Source organism: Zonotrichia leucophrys, chromosome Z (assembly GCF_028769735.1).
Source record: "Zonotrichia leucophrys gambelii isolate GWCS_2022_RI chromosome Z, RI_Zleu_2.0, whole genome shotgun sequence".
Classification (NCBI taxonomy): Eukaryota; Metazoa; Chordata; class Aves; order Passeriformes; family Passerellidae; genus Zonotrichia; species Zonotrichia leucophrys.
Window position 1 is genome coordinate 12,699,933 of NC_088200.1, and position 14,617 is coordinate 12,714,549.

At 38.3% G+C, this 14,617-nt stretch overlaps 1 protein-coding gene across 2 annotated transcripts in view; it reads right to left on the reverse strand.

The window, feature by feature from the left end:
- The window catches only part of FYB1 (FYN binding protein 1), a 52,241-nt gene that overhangs the window by 15,820 nt on the left and 21,804 nt on the right, over nucleotides 1-14,617 (reverse strand). For both annotated transcript variants that reach the window (XM_064735528.1, XM_064735527.1), the window contains exons 3-8: nucleotides 8,937-9,111; nucleotides 7,253-7,302; nucleotides 6,067-6,086; nucleotides 5,217-5,263; nucleotides 3,735-3,852; nucleotides 1,346-1,502 (exon numbers count right to left, since the gene is read on the reverse strand). In XM_064735528.1, the coding sequence (XP_064591598.1) occupies nucleotides 1,346-1,502; nucleotides 3,735-3,852; nucleotides 5,217-5,263; nucleotides 6,067-6,086; nucleotides 7,253-7,302; nucleotides 8,937-9,111 (567 nt within the window). The remainder of the gene's footprint in view (nucleotides 1-1,345; nucleotides 1,503-3,734; nucleotides 3,853-5,216; nucleotides 5,264-6,066; nucleotides 6,087-7,252; nucleotides 7,303-8,936; nucleotides 9,112-14,617) is intronic.

Consider the following 14,617-nt stretch of genomic DNA (forward strand, 5'->3'; position numbering starts at 1 on the left):
GGACTGCAAATGCACTAGAAAATATTCTTCTCCCAACCCTCACCCACAGTGTACAAAATGATTAATGTAATTGACTTATTTTCACAACTTCAAGGTTTGGTGGAAAAGCTGTTGTTGGAACTTGCCTCTTGAGATCATCTTGACCAATCTCTCTAAACAAACATGATCCTCCATTAGAGCAAGTTGGCAAGGACTGTGTCCTGTCAGGTTTTGAAGATCTCCAAAGATGGAGACTCCACCACCTCTCTGAGCAACATTTTCCCTTGCTTGGTCACTCTCACAGTAAAAAAAGTGTTTTCTGCTGTTCACACAGAACCCTTGTGTTTCAGTATGTGCCTGTTGCCTCTTGCAAAGTCACTAGGTAACTGGAAAGAGCCTGGCTCCATTTTCTTTACATCCTCCCACCAGGTATTTGTGGTGTACTGTATATATGTATTTGTGGTGTATTTGTATATATGAACAATTATAAGATACCCCTTAATTTTCCTTTCAGCAGGCCCAGGTCTCTCAGATTCTCTTTGTATGAAAGACTCTCAGTTTCTTACTATCTGTGTACACTGTATATATCAGTATATACAGACAGTATATATACTATATACTATACTGTATGTATCTATTACTACTAGCTGCTCAGCTGTTATTATCTACAATTTTGTAGAACTCCTTTCTCAATGTGTGAACTGTCTTACTAATTTGATTGGCATTTTAGTTCCCCTAAAGATCAAGCAAATGCTTTTAATAATTCTGTTTGATTCTATGGATCAACCTTTTATAACCCAGGAGCCAGATCATCAACCTCTTTATTCTCAAAGATCCACTGATGGTACTTACACCTTAATAAGAGAAACATTTAGGATTTCAGAGAAAACAAAACCTGGAAGTCAGTTAGAAACTTTTCATAGGAATAGGAACAAGAAAAATACTTAAAACAGGTCCTTATTTTCTCTAATTCTATTTTAAGAGCTCCCATGTTACGTTTAATACAAAGACATGAAAAACCACAATTAAAAATTTAATACAAAGACATGAAAAACCACTTGTTACTTGCAGGGAACAGAGTTCTGATGCTATTTTAAGGCTGCTGGCAGGGAATTCACCCTCAGTATGTCAGTGAAGGTCCCAGCATACTGACCCTAACTTATTCCAGTGCCTCTAGGTGTTACATTATGTTGCGCAATAACTCCCTGCTATGAACTAGCTGAGGATGGAAGGGTGACTTGGGGTAATTATTTACTTTGGTGGCCAGTGACTCAGACATGGTAGGGCTAGTCCTTGATGTAATGCTCACATGTTTGCTGTCATGTAGTGAAAATATTCAGGAGCACAGTGAAGAAAGAGAACTCACAGCATCCTTTTATCCTGCCCAGCCACTTTCCTTCTGGGTTGTCTGTGAGGCGAATGATTTCAATCTTATCCCCCTGTTTGACAGTCAGTTCATTTCTCCCTCCCTTGTGGTCAACGCAAGCTCGTGCCTGATGAAGGACTTCAATGGGTCCTGTTAACTGAAGAAGAAACAGAAGGTATTACAGGTGGGGAAGAATTGAGTTCTTTCCCAGACATTCAGAAAAAGTAGTAAAAAATAATGATAATGATGGTTATTTGTTACATTGACATTTAAAATACTGCTGCCAAATAAACAGAAGGGCTTCCTCCTGCTTGAATTACATAGTTTAAATTAAAAATCAGAGATTAAAGGAGAGGGGAGAAGCACGGCAATAGAGCAATTGAAGAACTCACTGGCAAAATCACAGAAATACTAAGATTAAAATCTACAAATTAGTCTATGACACCTTTTACGAGTTGACAAAACAGATGCATTGAATTCCAATGGGTGCCTCCATTTATTTCCAGAAGAACTACTCGAAGAATCATAGAATCTTTTAGGTTGGAAAAGACCTCTAAGGTCACTGAGCTCTACCATTAACCTAACACTGCCAAGGTCAACTAAACCATGTCCCTAAGCACCACATCTACAGATGTTCTAAATACCTCTACGGAGAGTGATTCTACCACTTCACTGGGCACCTCTTCCAATCCTTTGCAACCCTTTTCATGAAGAAATTTTTCATAATATTTAAGCTAAGCATTCCCTGTAACAACTTGAGGCCATTTCCTCTTTTCCTCTCCCTTGTTACTTGGGAGAAGACACTGATGCCCACCTGGCTGCAACTCCCTGTCAGGCAGTTGTAGAGAGTGAGAAGGTCCCCCCTGAGCCTCCTTTTCTCCAGGTTAAGCACGGCCAGCTCCCTCAGCTGCTCCTCACAGGGCTGGTGCTCGAGACCCTGGATCAGCTCTATTGCCCCTCTCTGGACTCATTCCAGCATCTCAGTGTCTTTCTTGGAGTAAGGGGCCAAAACTGGACATGGGATTCGAGGTGCAGCCTCACCAGTGCCAAGTACAGGGGACAATCAGACAATCCCTGATCCTGCTAGCCACACCATTCCTAACACAATGAGTAAATATTCATTAACATTAATGCTAATGAATCTGCCACATAATGCTTTGTGTTTACTATTCTATTCTATAAATGATCTTGCAAGTACTCACACGAGATGTTTACTGATGTCCAGGATTCACTTTGTGAGGTCTTTACATTATGTTATGAAAAAGCCATTTTATGATTTTGTATTCGTGACTTTAAGATATGTATTTTAGAGGCATAGTGCTCTTGTCAATTATAGACTAACTCTGGAATATCTATCCTGTATAAGTGGCCAATAAATGGCAAAGAAAATGTGCGTTAAAATATATTTGTTTAATAATAATAAAATACCTGAATGGTTGCAGGAGCACCAGCTACAAGCTTTCTGTGCACTAATGCCTACACTTCTTGTGACTGGTCTAAAAAATAGACTTGGTACCCAATAAACACCAGCTAACTCATTATTATTAACTATGTGTACCTTTAATATTTGCTCTCCACAGAGCTCCAGGCCCTCCACAGCAGGCCATGATGTGAACCACCATGGCTTTATGTGTACTGAGCATAACAGGAAGAAAAACAAAGCTGCCCACTGTGTACAGTGACACTGAAAGTAGCAGAAAGGAGAATTGTGAATGGGCATTAGTTAAGAAAAACTGACTGGCAGACTTGTAAACTGTGAGAGCGTGCTGACCACCAGCTATGCAAAAGTGATTTAAAACAGAAAGAATTGTCTCATCAATTTAGCCCCAGAGAATGACTGTAGCTCTCCTATACAAGTCTGATTTTCCATCTCCTCATTTAGGCTGGAATTTACTGTAAGTCCCTTTCAAGGCAAAGGTAATGTGTTGCAATACAATTTTGAAATCTTTAAAGGGCTAAATACTTCTGTATCTGACTACAGTGAAGCAAATAACACTATGTGTATGGGATTCAATTCTAACTTTTATTAAGTGCTTTTGATGCTATTCCAATGAAATTAGAAATAAGAAATTCTAATAATAATTTATTAGAAACAGAAAAGTGAAAACAGATGATTTTAAGGCTTTCTTACATAGAAAAAAGGTGAGAAAGTAATTTAACGAAAATTGTAAGCAAACAGTCTTTGCCATCCATCAGTGCAGAGCTTGCATTCAAACATATGCCAAACAAAAAAGGTAGCTTAAACCCTTATTCAGAATTTATGCAGGTGTTTGAACTACCCACCATAACAAATAGTTTCGTAGCCAGGTGAAAAGTCTACTATGAACTCTACAATGCTAAACAAGGCTGCTTGCATACCTTCGTCCACATTACCAAATAAAAAGCTTACTTTGAACTTTTTCCTCAGTTCATGCTCTTTCTTTTCTTTTTCCTTTTGTTCTTTCTTCTCCTGGTCCATTTTTCTCTTATCTTCTTTGTCCCACTTCTTCTCTTTTCCCCTTGATGATCTGAAAGAGCATTGCCAGGACAGAATGTGTGAAGAAAATCTTCCTTGGAGCTACCTTACCCAAGGCTGGCAAAGAACTGCTAGTGATGAAAAAAGACTTCTCCAAGTGAAATCAAAGCTACAGATTCTAAACCATAATGCAGCTGCAACAGATAGAGTAAGTAGCCCTTTACTATATTTGTAAGTTACAGTGTCTGCCCTCATGAAGCAACACACTAGACAAGCTTATCTGCCTCCACATGTGTGTGTCCAGATGTCTCTGAGATAGTTTTGTTGAGCATGCTTGTGAACTGGCAGCAGTCTAGGTGTTGTACTGGATGCAGCCGTTAAATATTTACCCAGGCCACCAGTGGTTGATGCAGGCTGAACTGAAGCCTAAGATGCCACAGGACTGTGTTTTTAAAATTGATTGCAGCCTATTCCAGCAGTCTACACAATGAGTCAGTCTTCTGCACTCATTTTTTTCACACCAGGGTACACTACCTACTGTGCCTGGTGTACTGGAAGGTACTGGGGTTTGGGAACTTGGGATGGAATTAGGCCTACATCTCCAGCTCTGCCATTTGGCTGGAAGACCTGTGTTTTAGAAACCCTATGAAGCTGCTCAAGTGAAACTCCCCCTTTTTTTCCCCCAATACTTTTGCTAGACAGGTAGGCTCAAATTGCTAAAAAATGTCTGAAATGAGGATCACTTGGGCTATAAATCAAAGGGGATTCAACAATAAATTTTTGCTGAAAATTGTTGTACATCTGAAATATTCTTCATAAATTACTTATTCAGAAGGAATTTAAGTTTTTCTTTGGCTATTGTAACACTGTAAATCCCATAGATTTAGACATTACCAGGGTAGAGAGAGTCATCAAAGGAAAGGTCTAAATGGAAGAAGAATCAGCAGAGCTTGTAGTCTGTCTCTGTTGCTATACTAGTTGACTCAGGCAATAAAAATTGTCAATCCAGCCTCTCCTAAGAGTTCTAAGAATATTTATCTGAAAAGCAATTAAAAAAACCCCACCACAAAAGATCTGTCTGGGACCACAATACCCTGGGGCTGAGCTTATTTTTCATCCTAGGCTGTAATTCCAACCAGTGGTTCGGACATACTCCTTAGATCAGAAATCAGAGTTCTGTTACCTTGATCACAGTGACTGCATTATTTAATTGCAGGAGTGCTGCCACGCCAGGGCATGGCAGGCCTAATAGGGAAAGAACCTGTGAAGAGACAGACTTTCTCCAGGGGAAATGAATGAAGACAGTAATCCCTGGCAGGGCCGGCAGCAGAATGGCTCTTTTATTTCAGATGAAATACAGCTATTAGAAAAGATAGTAATAAAGGTACAATAGGTCATAGAGTTTAGAATTACTACCTGATGTCATTAATGTCTTCATACATCTCTCCATCACTTTCTTGACCCTATAAAAAAGAATCAATTTTCAATGGTCTAAGTACAGTCAAATAGACAAGAAGAAACTTGCTCTGCTATATAAGCTTCAGACAAACTATGTAAGAATCATTTATAGCAAAATGCAAATACCTTTATGCTTCCCCAAACAAGTTACTCCATTATTCAAACACACTATTCTTTTATTTCTGCTATTTTTTACGATATCATACCTATCAAGGTTTGGATTGTTAAAACCACCCAAGCACATTGCTTAATCCAAAGTGGATGTTTTCATTGCAGTGTGTCCTGTAAAGTCTTTATCATTGCTGATGACTGGACTTCCATGATGAAGGTGTCAGGGTTAGCCCTATTTAAACTGGAATGCTAAGGATCTACATGGTACTCAGATTAAGTTCTAAGAGATTGTCTTAGTCCTTATATAGCCAGGTATATATATATACATGATAAAATATGTGATTAGCTGAAATATTAACTGAAATATTCTATTATCAGAATGGACCAGGACCATTCTTTCTATTATTTCTGGAAAATTCCAGTGAAATGAAAGGTCAATGATAATAGAAGACGTAGTTTTCCATTTTCTTTTTTTTAATCAATTTTTGGTGTCTAGCCAGGTTTGATAATTTCTTCCAGTTTACTCTGCTTCTCTCTGATTCTATTTCTATCCTTCACAACAAATAATTATTTCTACAGCTTACTGTGGGTATACTGGATTAAATCTGCAAGTAATTGTCTAATGTGTTGAAGAAGTTTCACTAAACTTTTAAGTTTTTGCTAAAAACATAGGTTTATGTTGCTGGATAGTACTTACCCTCTGTGTATTTCCATGACCTAAAGGAACAAAATAAAACCAGGATATTTATTTTTTTTTCTTGTGCAGAAAACAATTCATTCTAGCATTTACTATTTAAAACTGCCTATAATGTCAGTGATATTAACTAGAATCTTTTATTTTGCAGGATCTTGTTTTTAGATGAAGGTATGAATGCAAAATTCAGTTTTTCTAGATTGCTTTCATAGAACATTGCAAACTAAAAATATTTACAAACAGCATATTTCACATGTATTTTAAAAGTGGAAAATTTGTTTTAAAAAATCTTTATCTATGTTAGTGAATTTACCTATGTTATTTTTTTACAAAATCACTACTTTTATGGTTGTCAAAACCCTGATAAATCCAAAGAGACCTCAAAGAAGTTGCTTGCACCAGCCCAACAGCTGAACAAGTATTTCAAAAGTTCTTTTCCTAATCCAGCCTCTGCTCTGGGCAGCAGGAAAAGATATTCTGTGAATCTCCTGATTCCTCCTTACTCTGCAGGCAGGTAGGTAAGGAAAGCTGTGCTCCAGCTGCACAGCCTGCAGGGCTGTGAGTCTGGATGGCCAACACACAAAATGATGCACAGCATGCCTGGCACAGCCCAAGTGCCACCAAGGAGGGGTCAGAAGGCAGGTGGGCATTCTTTGTGTCACAATCTGCTTGTCTGCTGCCCCTGGTACAACTCACTCCCTCTCATACTCTCAGACCCACAAAGTGACAGTAAAAGCACAGTCAACCCTTTTTTTTTTTTTTTTTTTCTTTTTTTTTTTTTTTTTAAATCAAGTATAAAACATTGCCTCCTTCACTAGACCACACAACTCTGAAAGAGCAGCATTCATTTTCGGTTAGGTTTGAAGATCTGGTGATTTATAGTTCCAGCGTATTTCTAGCCAAACAAAAACAAAAAGAAAGATAAAAAGAAGAAAAAAATAGAAGAAGAGGATAAGGGGGTGGGAAGAAAGGAATTTAGTGCAGTTTTTGAGAGTCTATCATATTAATCACAGAACAGTAGATCCATTAGTGTTATGAGACAACTATCTTCATAAAGTGGCAGAACTAGTATAATTAGTAAACAAATCACTCTTGAATACAACAAACTTTTCTTTATCTTATAAATACAACATGCTTACAGCTTCTCACAGTAGCCATTAATTAAAATGTATAAAAGTATGCATCTTACCCTGTGAAACAAATTCAACGTCATCATAATTTTCTTCATTTTCTTCGTTTCTGTAAATATGAAAAGGTAAACATGTGAAACCTATGAAGATGGTTTTATGATTACATTTTCATTAAGCATTTTTCTGGTGCTTTTTATTATCTATTTTATACAAAAGCAGAACAGTCTATTGAGCCCTATATCCTACTTAAGTACACACAAGATTTTCTAAAGTGTTCTCTCTGACTGTAACTCAGTGTTTCAGGTGGGGCTATCTTGATCTAGAGTAAAAAACATCAAAGTGAACCAAAGGCACTCAGAAAGAGTGTGGTATGAAAAATATCATAAGCAGATGGGCTGACTGAATAGAAAGAATCTGTGGGGCTTTTTAACCATTTTTGCAGGTGCAGTCTTCTTACAGTGCAAAAGTACAATTTCAGACTTTTTCTCAATGCTAAATATAGCTCTTTGACTTGTTTGGCTTAAAGTCTAAACAAGGGACAAGAGAAACAGTGTAAAGGTTAGGCCAGGTAAAATGTCACCAGAGCTCTTAGATTTAAAATCTTGTTCAAATGAGAAAAATGGGAAATTGAATTGAGAATATACCTAATAATATCAGAGAAATTTAACTTCATAATGCTTTTTAACAGCAGAAAGAAAACAAGGGCTGACAGTTATCATCAAAGAAGTGTAATCAAAAAAAGGACTTGAAAGCAGAACAGGATGTTCTAAAACTGGCTTGATGGGGAAAGCATGGAGACAGGCAAAAGCAAAGGTGTCAGCATCCAGGCACAAATTTTCAGCAGAGAGGAGAATTTACAGGGCACACAGGAATGAGAGAGCAGACAGGGCATCTGGAGGTACATTTAAAAAGTGTCTGATGTCAAACTTGGCTCCTATGCCTGGGTAAAGAGGAGGATACCCAGCCTGGCCGCTGCAGGTACTGCGGCTGTGAGGCAGGACTGATGCTGTCACACAGCGCTGAGCTGGACATGACTCCCTCCCTGCTCCTGCCTGCTGGGTGATGCTTTGTGCAGTGCCTGCTGGCCAGGAAGCAGCTCATTATTCAGGCTCAGCTTGACTCTGGTCAGTTTTGATACTGGACTCAAGCACTTACACCTCTGTCAGCAGAGGTCCCACTTCTGTACGCAGCTCTTCAAAGAAGGATAAAGAAAGGAGCCCCATAACAACAGAGGCTTCTCAGTGTTATCACACAAGGCCACGTCATGGCCTCAGTGCAGTTTCACAACCAGTGCTGAGCTCAGTTCCTCCAGCTTGCAAAGCTGCTTCCTGGGGTATTGGTTCATAGACCTGACCCTCCTCGCCCTCTTTGCCCAGAAAAATTCAGGGGAAACCTTAAGCTATTGAGGCAACTGATTTTCTATCAGTGTTTAAAGTTTTTGGATTGTTCTGGAGTAAAAACCAGTCTGTTCCCTTCTCCTTTCCCTCTCCAACAGAGGACAAAACCAAACTGTTGTTATACACAAGACAATTCAGGGAGACAACTGAATAGATGGAGGGTACAAACTAATACAAAAAGCTAATTCTAAACAGGCCAGGTACAGGGTGGGATAAGGAAAGTAGTGTGAGACAATCCTCTCTCAGAAACCTGGAGCACATGCAGCCTTTGCCTGCTGCACCAGGAGGAAAGTGGTAGGCAGAGAAAGGTGAGAAAATAAAGATGTTGTGGCTTTTGTTCACTCACATGGTTTCAGAGCTGGGCTTGATGTTTCTGGGAGGCAGGCTGGGAGTTGCTGGCCCCTGCAGGGATGGGTGAAAGGCTGGTGGAGGAGGTGGCCCAGCAGCGTGTGATGGAGGTACCGGTGGGGCAAGTGCTGCTAAGGAACATGCCTTCTTTTTCAAAAGTGTATTTTTAGGACCTGAAATATAGCAGAATAGACTGAATTTATCAAGCAAACATCTGAGGAAGGAACTTTGCTGTGTTTGATGAAGTTTTCGGGTAAGATATCAGTACTGCAAACACCCTAGACAAAGCATATTTTGCTGAACCTGCTCTAGATATTTTTGTTGCATTATCTTATCACACTAGACAGGAGGAGACTCTGCATTCAAAAACGTTCTCCCTGTACAAGGACACAAAAATGTCTTTGCGAAGACATGAACTAGACACAAAACCAGCACAGTTCACCCAATACATTAATACCTGTGTTTCAAAACTAAATTATAATTCCACAATTCCCTTAAAAGACCAGCTGCAAGGTTTCATATGAGCACTGACATAGTATTGCTGAGTTTTTTTGCTCAAAGAGTTTTAAGGGAAGGGATAAGAGACAAAAACATATTTTGGCCTTTACAGAGAGAGGTACAGGTCTCTGAACATCTTCAAATACATTTTTAATATAAGTTGTAGAAAGTCTGGACTTTTCTAGCAAGCTCAGATTAGAAAAGTGGCAAAGCTGCACAGAAAGCTACACCCTCATCAGACAGGTGTAGCCCCAAAAACTGATGGTGCTCTGAAATAGAAGAGAAGCCACAATTACATGAGTGAGCTGGTATGCATGTGTGCTGTACTGAATTCATGCTCCCTGTACAAACCACAACCAAACCATAGCAACCACTGCTCTGAGGGTTGATTTTGAGAGAAATCATTCTACACAAGCAAATTAAGTCAGAGTTTTGATGCTATGATGTTTTTGAAGTATGATTTTTTTTTAAATTATTATTAGTCAATTAAAATCTAGCCAAAAAGAACTGTCCCCAGCTGCATGGAGACAAATCCAGAAAAATCCAAGGAAAAGGAGAACAGCAGGAAAAAACAAATTCAGAGTTCTGTTAAAATCAATTACAACTGAGAAGAAACTCCTTTGTCTTCTGGAGAATTTATTTAAGTTCACACCTGTGACAGATTAGAATCTTGTCAAGTAAAGGAAATGATAACCTCACTGAAAAAAAAGTGGTTCAAAACACAGAACAACAACAAATTTTTACTAAAGTTTAATATTAAGACTGAAAATTGCAAGAATCTATTGAAAGAGCATTTTTAGCTTATTGGGTGTCTGGAATTCCATCCTTGTTTTGTTTTGTTTTCCTGAAAGCCATGTTAATTTGTATTAATAATACTCTCAAAAATTTATTTTTGTGTTTTAATAGGGAATCGTACATCAGTTTTTCAGTGGTTGTATCCACGTTGTCCTAACAGAGTGTTGTGTATGTGCTCAACATGCATATGAACCTTTTGTCTTCACATTGTATTACTTCTTGTTATAAGTCCTTTGTAGAACTAAGGTAAAAATTCTTCCCAAGTCTCTGTGCATAATACTTCTTTCATCTGATGTCTCTTGAGAGCCAAATTCAGGCAATAGGAAAGTGAGCCAGGAAAGGACACCACATGCATTTTAGATTAAGAGCTTATTTTTAAGTATAAAGGCTGAACAACCTGTCCTTTTTAATTTTTGTAGTTTTTTATCATCTAACAGTAACATCATATTAATAGAAATACTGCTTTTTTAGTTTCTAACTATTGTAACTGCTCTTCTCTGCCTTTAGAGTTTTAATTAGCTTAATTAATTACACTTATGACCATGACTAATGTAGGTGTAAAATACTTTAATTCTAATACTAGAAATAATGGAATGATTTAGGTAGGAAAGTGACATGCTGAAAAGTGAAAAGCTGTTTGGAAAAAAAGGTGTAATAATCAGGCCTGCTGAGCCAAAGCTATGATAACATTCAATAGTAGATTTTTTTTGCTGTTTTAATGGAGCAGATTTTTTGTTTGCTTTTTTTTTTTTTTTTAATCTGGGACACTTGGTACTATAAAAACATGGAAAATCTCCATGAAGGTAGTGGAACAGCAGTCAGCAGCAGACATTCAGATCAAGAAATTAAACTGAAACTACATCCTGGCTTCACATGCACCTGAAGCACTCTCATCACAGTAAACAGTGTTAAGGGTGGTCACTGTGGGGCAGCTTTGACAGCTAACACCTTGGTTTCCAAATAGCCTCTCCTCTCAGGACTCTCAGCTTTCTCACAAGTAGTGCTGCACTGAATAAACAGAGGCAGAAACGGAAGCTCTTCAAATAGAAACAAAAGAACAGAAGAAAAGGCACTGCAGCTGTATAGAGAAAACTGCTATAAAAACTGTCCACAGAATGTCCCATTATACTGCTGCTTGTGGCATTAAACTTCTTAAATCATGCTCAGATCCTCAGCACTTACAGGACAGCTACGCACAGAACACGGCAAAAATCTATCTTGTGTTCTTGGAGAACCTTCTCAAGCAGCTTTCATATGGGCACTGGCCAAAAGTTCACTTACATTCTTGGGAATGTTTGTTTATCAGGAAGTGAAGGACACTGAAGTTGTCTTGATGCCATACTTGTGACTTTGACCCTTGCCATTCTTGGCTTGTGAAAGGGAAATACTGATACATCTTTGGTATGACATCTAGAGAAAGATCCCATCTCCCTTCATGTCCAGACATTCTGTGTTCAACAGCAGAAGAAATCAACCTGCATAAAAAAGCATAATTTCTATGCCTTTCCCATGTGAACTCAAAAGAGAAATTAGAAGTCCAGCTCTTTTGGAACTTGTGAATTCCGTGCTGAAGCATTCAGGACAGAATGAGAATGAGAAAAAGCCATTCTCACCCTATTAAAACCTTCAGTGCTGTCCTGAGATACTTCATCACTCTGTCTGAGATGCTCATTCCATAAATATGTGGCAAAATGAAGGGAGGTCCAAGCACTGCATAAAGTCTGTAATGGACTACACCCAGAACATGTATTGGTGGAATGGGAATCTTGAGGGAACTGGTCCTTTGGTCACAGATGGTTCTTTGTTTTTCAAAATGGTAAAATGAATTGGACTCATGTGCAAGGATGATTTTGGCTCCAGTATTAATAAAACTTAACATGTCTCTATTTATTGCCTCCCTAAATACCAGGGTATCTCAGTGTTTGGGTGAGAGATTGGCACACAGAAGACGGTAAACATCCAATTACCAACCTGAGCAGAATAGAAGCTGTCAAAGAGGAAAAAACTCACATATTTTTTAGCACTCATACCCGCAGTTCTACGTCCATCAACTGAAGATACAAACCCGTCTGTTCAATCAAATCAGTATTGCAATAGAACGTGTTTATTTGGCACAAAGCTTTTAACTGGTAACAATGAAAAATAGTCATTTTGATAATCTCCCTTGAAGCAGGTAAATATCCTGTTCTAGCAGAGGGTGGTCTGGCTTCAACTATTCATATTTTTCTCACACTTGGCAGGACTGCAGCAGCAATGTATACCTGCTCCCAAAGCCAGCAGCACTTTAGAAATCCCAGTTAGCTCAAAACAGCTGTGTTGATCTTATCTGCAATACACTCTCTAGCAAATGCATTAGTCTGGCCTCCAGTCTCCAAATAATCCAGACTTAACCACAAAGATTGAACTGTTAATGATATTTAAGGTATCAGGCTGTAGCATCCTGCCTATCCACTGCCTCAATCCAGAAATTTCTGGTCCATGCCTGCATCCTAAATAAAACTGGAACTGAACAGCAATGCATAGCACTGTGTACATTCCATTTTGAGTGGTCTCATCATACCTGCTTCACCATAAATAGACAGTATAAATACATATACATATGTAAGTAAGAAAATCCCTTCTATAACAATGCAGTCTCTTGCAACATGCAGGGCAAAAATGGATTCTTGACTTTGCATTCTAAAAAAAAAAATCCAACTTCTTTCTTTGGCCTAGAGCATGGCATTTGGAGAGATCTTATTGCCTTTCACCCCTGATGCAGTAAGCTCCTGGTCTGTTACTGACTCCAGCTTTTAGTAATGTTAAAAAAACCCTGACAGTGAGCAGGTGCTACAAGGAACCTTCAAATAAAATTATTAGTGATTTTTTATAGTTTTCATCATAAAATGACTTCAGGATTTTTTAAGCAGTTACACATCAGAAAGTCTTTAAAACAATATTTTTATAAAGCAAAATGTTTTTGAGCTACTCTGCAAACCCAACATGCTTTTCAGTTTTACTGCAAAGCACCTCACCACCTCTACATGCAAGATCTGGGTAGCTTTCTGGGTTTTACAGAGGGTTTACTAAGAACCTGCAACAACATATGCAGCAGCTGATCAGCCACTTCCTACTTCATCTGTAATGTGCAGAGAGCTGTGCTCTGCTCTGCTTCCCTAACCACATTTTCGTTTAGATATAAGCCATGGTTTCAGGTTTCACTATTATGCTGCTTTGGAGCTGCTCAGAGTGAACAGGTAAGCTTACAAAAGAGTCGAAGCTCAGGGCTTTTGATTATGCTGTGGTGACACACTGTAGCAACAAAGTTCAGTTGTGATACTGCTCACACCTTGAAAACAAAGAGCATGGAAAGTTTCTGGTTGCTGCTCTCCTCAAGTCCCGACCTTACTTTTAAAAATGCCTAGGTACAATAGTTTATGAGTTTTCTTTTCTTTTATTCTTCTCATCTCTCCTGATTTTCCTCCCAGTTAGGTGATTAAGCTTTTCTTTTCTCCTCTGTGCAAACAAAATTATGTCCCAAAATGGTGGAATTTCAGACAAAGAGAAAAAGGGGGGAAATTAAGACCGAGGTCTTCATCCTTTTTCAGATCATTTTGCTCATAGTTGCTCATAACATCATGAAAAAGATGATCAAAGCAGTGGAGACTCTGTCCATTTTAAAGCAAAACTTCTCATTGGTCTCAATTAAAAAATCTTTCCACAACAGATGCACAGACTACCTTAAGGATGTTTCATATAAGGTTTAACACTTATTCTAACACTTACACTCTCAAAAATATCATATAGTTGACATATAAGAGTTGACATAATTCTAGATCCATACAAGGTTGGGGATTTTTTGCCTTCCATATATATTGAGACAAACAGATGAAGAATTTAGAGTACATGAAAGTCAGCATCTAAATTTACATTTAAGGTTGAGGGCTGAAAAATATTAAGCATGTCCATAGTCTTACTCCAAAAAGAAGGCTCACAGTTACACCCAAGGTACTTCAGTATGTAAAAGTTTGCAGGACTGAGCCTTGTGGTAACTAAATATGAGGTTAGGTATTTCTAACCTCATATTTAGGGGTCCAGCACACTTCTTCTGCTGGGCAGTGTTGACTGGCATGAGAAAAGTGATTTCCAACTGCAAATTGTTGGAAGTTATCATAGAGAGAAGACTGCACTTATCAAAAGAGGAACACAAAATTAAATCCAAACTGAACTGCAGTTGAAACTTTCCATTTGTCTGATAAAAAGCCTTAATGACTACTTCTGGTTCTACTAAAAATATAAACCTGAGTCCATTGATTTTATGTTGTATGGTATCATTTCTTTTGCAAGAAAAAAGAATAAAAATTGAAAAATTCAGAGATGGAGGACATATAAGACAGTAATAGTTTA